This window comes from Mycosarcoma maydis, chromosome 1, assembly GCF_000328475.2.
Source record: "Mycosarcoma maydis chromosome 1, whole genome shotgun sequence".
Classification (NCBI taxonomy): domain Eukaryota; kingdom Fungi; phylum Basidiomycota; class Ustilaginomycetes; order Ustilaginales; genus Mycosarcoma; species Mycosarcoma maydis.
Window position 1 is genome coordinate 2,155,224 of NC_026478.1, and position 7,726 is coordinate 2,162,949.

The 7,726-nt window shown below is 55.3% G+C and overlaps 4 protein-coding genes across 4 annotated transcripts in view; 2 read left to right on the forward strand and 2 right to left on the reverse strand.

Annotated features, from left to right (window-relative positions):
• Positions 1-149: 149 nt before the first annotated feature.
• UMAG_11173 (uncharacterized protein) lies at positions 150-2,388 on the reverse strand (the record flags this gene model as incomplete). The annotated part of the gene is made up of 3 exons (XM_011388423.1): positions 150-1,540; positions 1,767-1,796; positions 2,145-2,388. 3 exons carry the CDS (start codon positions 2,386-2,388, stop codon positions 150-152), a joined length of 1,665 nt encoding a protein of 554 aa, XP_011386725.1.
• A 423-nt stretch (positions 2,389-2,811) lies between these two features.
• On the reverse strand, positions 2,812-3,141 carry UMAG_00731 (uncharacterized protein; the record flags this gene model as incomplete). The annotated part of the gene is made up of 1 exon (XM_011388213.1): positions 2,812-3,141. One exon carries the CDS (start codon positions 3,139-3,141, stop codon positions 2,812-2,814), a length of 330 nt encoding a protein of 109 aa, XP_011386515.1.
• A 1,460-nt stretch (positions 3,142-4,601) lies between these two features.
• On the forward strand, positions 4,602-5,396 carry UMAG_11174 (uncharacterized protein; the record flags this gene model as incomplete). The annotated part of the gene is made up of 2 exons (XM_011388424.1): positions 4,602-4,885; positions 4,967-5,396. 2 exons carry the CDS (start codon positions 4,602-4,604, stop codon positions 5,394-5,396), a joined length of 714 nt encoding a protein of 237 aa, XP_011386726.1.
• A 1,469-nt stretch (positions 5,397-6,865) lies between these two features.
• The window catches only part of UMAG_15019 (uncharacterized protein), a gene marked incomplete at both ends in the record, with an annotated part of 5,065 nt that continues 4,204 nt past the window's right edge, over positions 6,866-7,726 (forward strand). Inside the window, one exon of the mRNA XM_011388553.1 lies at positions 6,866-7,726. Within this exon, the coding sequence (XP_011386855.1) occupies positions 6,866-7,726 (861 nt within the window).

The following is a 7,726-nucleotide window of genomic DNA, read 5'->3' on the forward strand; positions in this document are numbered from 1 at the left end:
CGACGGTGTGAAGGGGAAGAGTACAAGGAGAAAGCGAAAAAAAGACAAGCCGGTCGAGTCAAAGAGCAGCGCAGGACTCATGGTATCAAAAGAGCAGACGGTAACGCGAGACAGAGCCAGTGGAGGAGAGGATGATTTCTGAAGAGCATCTAACCAGACCAGCGTTTCGAGTCGGCGAAAGGGTCGTGGCGAGACGACGAAGCGCGGTCGTAGTCGTAGTGATCTTGGTCAGCGGCTTCGGCACGTTGCAAGTCGGCGTAGGGCGAGTAGGGACGACCGGCAGCACTGGTGCCTGCTGCATCCATGCCTCTGGCGGCACGGTTGTTGTAACCGGCGCTGGTGGATCCGTCGTAGTAGTTGACGTCGTAGGCGCCGTGTTCGTCGCTGAACGGCGTCACCGCACCACCGACAGCGATGGGCCCCGCCAAGTCGTCAACGTACATGCTGTCTGTAACGCGGTCAGCAGGAGCAAAGTGCTCGTCACCTTGACCAGCACGAGCCGAACCGTAGTTGCGCAAACGACCCGTACCGCGCGCAGAGCCGACAGCAGCAAACGATGCAACCTCCTCCATCGGAGGCTGAACGCCCGGAAAATCTGCCTCTTCCTCGGTAAGCGCGCTCATCGGTCGGCCACCTCGGTACGAATCGTAGCTGTCGCGACCAGATCGTTCGCGCGAAAGACCGTACGCTGCTCCGCCAACAGCGAGTGCAGCGCCACCGGCAGCCAAAGGTGGACCGCCAACCATGCTCCGGTGGTGATAGGTTTGTTCTACGGGTTGCAAACGCGGATCGTAGTGTTCGGCCTTGCGCTTGCGGATACGACGAATCACCGTCCATGCGATAGCAATCACAGCGACCGCAGCGGCAATAACTACGATCGGGACAACCACCTTGGTGGTGCCGTCACTCCCGCTAGATGAGCCACTGCTGTTGGCGCGGTTAACGCCCGTAGCAGCAGCTGCACCAGTCGCACCAGTCGCACTGGTAGCCGAGCCGCCCAACGTCGCGGCTGCAGCACTAGCAGCCGCTCCGTTGATCGATTGAGACGCAGCTGCGGCAGACACGGCACTGGCAACAGCAGCTGACGCCGAAGCAGATGCGGCGGCGGCGCTGGCCGAGTTGACTCGGTCGCTGTTCGAAGAGGCGCCTGTTGCGCCAGCTGCTGCTGCCTGCTGTTGTTGCGCCGAGCCGCGGTTATCGCTGTTCGAGTTGGCGTTCGAGTTCTGGTTGGCCGTGTTATTGCTAGGGTTGTTGCTGTTGCTGTTGCTGTTGTTGTTGTTGTTATTGTTGTTGCTGCTGTTGTTGTTGGTAGTGGCAGATGAGGCCGAGCTGGGGCGACTGTTGTTGCTGCCTTGCGTGTTGCTCGCTGGCCGGCTGCTCGCAGGAGCAGGAGCAGGAGCAGAATTGTTCGAAGCAGCAGGCCTTGATGGCGCAGGAGCGTTGGATGATGCGGGTTGTGCATTATTGGATGGCGCCCGTGATGTGGATGCAGGAGGCGACGCGCTCGATGATGGCGGTGCTCCACCCCTGTCCTCCCCACCTGAAGCAGCCAGCAGTAGAGAATAGGTTTTATCGTGTCAGTATTGGTCGACTAGCGCAAACGGTGATGGAAGAGGGTAGCGAACGGACAGCGAGGGGAAATTGAGGCCCTGTCGAGCATCAACGGGGGGAAAGGGAATGAAGGGATGGGGAATGGTGTGATGGAGACGGAGGGATTGAGAATGGAAAGGGGAGGGGAGACCAAGGAAGGAGAGAAGAATATTCACCAAAGACGTCTCCGATCAGACCACGACGATCTGTGGTGTCGATGGAATGGCGAAAGTTTATGATTGTAGGGAGTGCGTTGGAGTCGAAAGGGAGGGAAAGGAAGGACGGAACGGAAGAGGAGGGAGAAGGAGCAAGAGGGAAGAGAAGGTTAGGATGAGGAGGGCGACGGGGACGGGAACGGGAACGGGAACGGGGAAAGGATGGAGAAGAGAGGAAAGGTTAGGATGGATGTGACCAAGAGGATGAGGATGGGTCTCATGATAGTTGCTCAGTGAAGTTGAATCGAAGTTGGAACGAGATGAATCAGACAGGCGACGTGTCTCGAGGATGCCTGTCTAAAGCTCCTCGTCGACTCCTCTCTTGCATGCAATACGTACCAAGATCTTTGCCGAGGCCACCGATGATGCCGCCTAGGCCATCAGAGATGGCGTGTATGAGGCGCTTTTGCACCTTGACCATGGACGGGTTTTGCTGGCGGTGAAAGTGTCGCTCCGCAAGGCTGCGGTGGGAGAGGAGGTGATGTGCGTGCGAAACATCTGCAGGCTGAAGAGAGGCAGCTGTACCGGTGATGGCCATGGCGGAAACGGCAGCCAGTGACGAAATTTTTTTGAGGCCAACCATGTTTGAAAGGCGAAAAGTGTGGTGATCAAGGAGTGCTTGTTGGGTTTGATAGAGATTGTATGACGATGCGGTTGTCGAGTTCGGCCAGAGTTTCCAAATGAGTGTTGTCGTTATATTAAAAGGAGCGTGATCGGTCGAGAGAACAGCAAAGCTGTGAGGAAAGGGGGGCCGGAAGGGGAGAGTCGAGAAGGAAGGGGTGGAGATGGAGATGGTGGTCAGGATGGAGATTCGAGTGGCTAGATGACGAGGAGGACAAACGACAGATGCCAAACCAGGGGAGAGGATCGACGGAGTGCATAAGGAAGCGAACCACGAGACAACCACGAATCGACAGCGTTAAGGCTGACACAAAACCGCTACGAAGGCTTAGACGGGAGGGTCCAAAATTGTCAGCCAACGCCAAAGCCGCATAGCGGCGGAGCGTCAACTCATGGCCTTGGCAGGTTTGGAGGGAGTGAGACTTGCGGGGCGGGGCGGGGCCAGCAGTGGCGGAAGGCGAGGAGAGGCGAGGCAAGGCAATGCGATAGAGTAAAAAGGCGAGGTGAGCAAGCGACATGCAAGAGCGAGAGCGAGAGCGAGAGCGGGTCTGAGTGTTTTGCAGTTCAATGTGAATCTGAGCAGGACCTTGCATGCATCATCAACATGTTCTTTAGGCGAGGGGTCTACAGCTGCATCAATGAGCACCGCAAACTTCGGTTTTTCTGGCGTGCTCCAGTCCAGTCTCAGCTCGACACGGGCCCACGCCAGCCACATGTTGTATAGTCAGCTTCAGTACAGCGCAACAGGCCTGTCGTTGGCTACTGGCAGTCGCAGCTCGGACGTCGCACGCAGAAGAAAGCGGCGAGCTGCGTAGACGAACACGGCCTATGTTTGGCACTGGCGCGCGCATTGGTGTAGCTACAAAATGACAAGGATCGATCGTTTGATCCACATGATTAATGTGCACCAGCTATGGCAGTGGAGGCGTTGCCTTGCCTTACCATGCTTGTGGGGAATCACGAAGCAAGTCACGAGTGCCAGCATAGTTAACAACATTCGACAAGGAACCGGTCGAATCGAGATGCATGCGGGCGTGTCGAGTGCGGCTCTTGGGCGGCAGTAGCACTCTCACAGACTCGCAGCAGCTTGGGCGTGAGCAGGTGCATTGCTCCGAAACAGGCGTGGGTGACCCTGTCGTTCTCTCGAGCAGCGTTCATTCGTGATTGATGAATGCCTTGTGGCATTCTGGTGGGTTGCACAGAATAGATCGACTATGTGCATTGCGTCGTCGACGGTGACCACAGTCACGCGCGCGCCATGCACCATTTCGAGAGCCGACGCGTGAGGACGATGCTACACACACGAGTCTTGAGTCGTGAGTGTCGGTTGCCTGTCACAGTGAGTCCAACACGACAAGCGGGAAATTGCGCGCGTCGAGTTTGACGCCAGTTTGTGAGTGTCTTGTCTTAGCTTCATGTCGGAGTTGATTTCACTCTTGAAAAGAAAAAAAGAAGGAAACGGGCAGGTTCGGCTGGCACAGCTAGTTAACTAGCATAAGTTAGCTGTCCAACTGAGTTTGTGCCTCGTTTGTCTTGGTTGGGCTCGCGATCGAGCTCGCTTGCGCCTCTGATCGGCCGCCCAACGTTGCGTTGGTTGCCTCAATCCTAGATGGCCGATCCTCCTTGCCAAAGACAAGAGGGTCGGGAGATGTCGAAGCCAGCTATGCATAATTGCGGATGACGAGCTTTGCCGCGTCAGTCCCCAGTGCAACAAAGTGATATGACGGGTAAGACGGGTTCAGATGTTAACAGGCTGTTCGTTGTCCTCTACTCTATCCTATCGAAAAAGAGGCGGAAAATTCGGGGATGCAAAAATACGTACAAAAAGCACACACGCTGTATAGCAAGTGAATTTCCGTACCAGATGTTAGGCCATCTCAACCAATCTCCAAGTGTGAGATCGGCAACGTTGCCGCCGACAAGAGCGATGCACGACGCACAAGACCACTCACTTGCACTGCGCAGTATGACGTCTCAATCTCGACCCGCACGAGCAGAACACAGAACTACACTATACAGTACGAGCAGAACTTGCAATTTGGACTCACGTTTGCACACAACCACCAGCAAGCTGCTGCCATATCAATAGTGACTCAGGCTCGGTAGTCACATACACGCTGCTGCGCACGGGTGTAGACGTTCCGAACGCTCACTCAGGCGGTCGGTACGGCGCTCATGCCAAATCCAGGCACGCCAGAGTCGAAGCCGAACAGCAATGGACGTCAACCCACGACGGAGCTATCGACGGGACTGTGGCTACTCAAGCATACTCAGGCGATCGTGACCACGGCGACGGCAATCAGCATCCTGCATCTGCGCACATGTCATGTGCTTTACTTCACCGTTGGCAGCCTGGCCACCAGCTTCACCGCCAAGGGTCTAAAAAAGATGATCAAACAACCTCGTCCGCCAGGATCTAGAGTGAAAAAGTCAAGCGGAATGCCCTCGACACACAGCGCGTAGGTTTCAAGTCAAACCATAAAATGCGAGCAAAGGGCACCACCCGATACTGATCTTCTTTGCCAGTCTCGCGTCTACAGAACCATCTCGTTCATGGGAGCCTACATTCTGCTTTCGTCGCTATATCTGCCCCTGCATCCGTCACTGTCGCTGGGCTCTGGCTCTAGTACACTACAAGCGTCAGCAGTGCTGGATAGTATGACACGTATCTGGATTGGACTGGTGGGGGTGGTAGTGCCCGTACTGGTCATGTGGTCGCGTGTGCGACTGGGTGTTCATACGCCTGCACAGACTCTAGCGGGCTCTGCTCTCGGCGTTGCCAACGCATGCTTCTGGTTTACCGCATGGAACGGTGTACAGTGGCTGTTTAGCGACAACTCAACGCTCAACCGCAACCGCGTCGCATCGACGTCGATTCTGCGCGATGGCCTCAAGCACACACTCGGCGTTCGAGTGGACGTGCTAATCACCCACACTGAGGCTCTCCTTGCGAGAGCCACAGGTTGGTAGACAAATGTTTCACTCCCCAGCGCGAATAGAGCATCCGACTCCCTCGAGCTCTACACCTACTTACTGCACGCCAACACTGTTTCAGCACGGAGCTCGAGTACCCGTACCGATCTGCAAGCATCAATACTGTAGTCATTATAACAGAGAGCCAGACAGTCACCGAGGTCGATGTCAGACGAAGTGGTGCCGTCTCACGTCTTCCGTGTTCAAGGCAATGATATGTTAGACCGGAGCTTCAATTGCTTATCGATTCCTGAATCGTGAATCGTGAATCGTGAATCACGAATCACATCGGAAAAAGTCGTGGATAAGCCAACCGGGACACGACACAGATCAGTTCTGAGTAAGAGAGAGGCTTGAAGCTTAACCGCTGTACCAAAAGGAGGTCTAGACAACCAATCGGACTTGGCCTGTAATCTTCAACTGAGAGTCTGTGCGCTTGGCTGCCGCTGTGAATTCATGACTTGGTTCTGGTAAATATTAATAAATCAGTCGTGGGTCGTGGGTAGAAGTTCAACCCAATCACGACACGAATCGAGAACAGTCAGAGTCGTGAGTTTGACGCTAATCTCGAATCACGAATGCTGCCTTTACGCCATCGTGCTGCACGCTGCACGTGCGTCTCAAGAACGCTTCCTCACTTGTGACTTTGTTCTGCTCTGTGTGTGCCGCTTTGCAATCCGCGTTTTCAGAATAGCATTCCCAGTTTGATTCGCATCATCCTTGACTTTTAGCGCCTTGTGGTTGTCATATTCCAAGTTGAGGAGTTGACGAGAGGAGTGGGATGAACCCACGCGATGGTAGATGATGAATCCAAATATGAATGTAGTCGAAATTTAGTCGGGATTGACGATCGGCAAGTAGAGTTGACGATGTACGATTCACGATTCACGATTGTGCTCATCCAGCCGCTCGTTTCCCTCGGCTGAGGCGTTGAAGCTGCTATTTTTGCTCATGCGACGTCGCACGTCGAATCCAACGCGTGACTTGGGAATTTTCCACTCGACTTTTTACCTGCTCTCGGGCAGCGCACCAGTCACGACGAGTCTGTGAGTGCGTCGCTCCACCTCGGCTCCATCCAAGCGCTCTTTCCTTTCCCTTCCCTTCCCTCCCCTTACAACACAACACCCACCATCTCATACACCGTCAATGGTCTCTGGTCATTCATGACCTTGAAATCCGGCCTCACGTCGGTTCAATCCTCTCGCTCAAAGTTACGCTCATAACAATCCACTTGTTCTCCTGCCGCCTTGCTCTTCCACCCGCCTCCTTCTTCTCACGGTCTTGTTCCATCCGCTATACTAGCAGCTCCCATAAGCTTCAGACTCGACAGCCGATCTTCTTTCGCAACAAGCCAGAGCCGTAACAAACACGGCTGCTTCGTACCTCACTGCACTGCACTGCACTGCACTGCACTGCACCGATAGACCTACTCGCGTCATTGCAGCCTCGGTACACAACTAGCAGTCATGGCCATCTTTGGCAAGAAAAAGTCCGACAAGGACAAGGAAAAGGATAAGCACGCTGGCTCGCATATCCAGTCCTCCAATCCTAACAATGGTGACAGCATCTCGTCCTTGTCTCCTGCCATGGAATCCTCGGTCAAGCAATCCCAACTGCCACAGCAGCAACAACCGCCGCAGCAGCAATCAACGTACTCCGGTATTCCCACTTCCATTGGCTCTCACAACCAGAACAAGGGCTCCATATCAGCTTCAATGGCGGGAGGTCCCGTCGGCAGCGGCTTTGTTCCCCATCCCGCTCAATCTGGTCCCTCGGCCATCCCCGTGCCCGGCTCAGGTCCGCTTGGTGCAGCTTCAGGCTTCCGTTTCGGCGGTCCAGCACCTCGTCCCGATGGCATCGGTTCCGGTATCCCTGCTCCCGGTCAAGGCTCCCTTCGATCGCGCAAGATGAGTGAGCAGGGTGGCCCCATCATGGGCGCACATCCAGCAGGCTCCAACTTTGGCATGGGTGCAATGACTAGCCCTCCCAACTCCACCGTTTCCGGTCTGCCACCCGCCTCTTCTGGTCTAGACGCTGGCCCTGCTATCTCCAATGCCACCGCGCCTGGTCAGCCCCTTGGCGAAAAGGCTCGATCTCAGTCGGTCGTGTATCCCTGGAGCCAACGCGGCCTCGCCATGAATCCGCCTAAATTCCTCGACGAGTCACGTCAAGCTCCTCCTGGTGCCCTCAGCCCTTTTCCTTTCCCACGCTACGGCCACGCCGTCAATCAGGCAGCAAGCAGTGCCGGCGAACTCTACCTTTTCGGCGGTCTGGTCCGCGAAAGCGTCAAAAACGACCTCTACACCATTACGTCGACAAGCTCATCT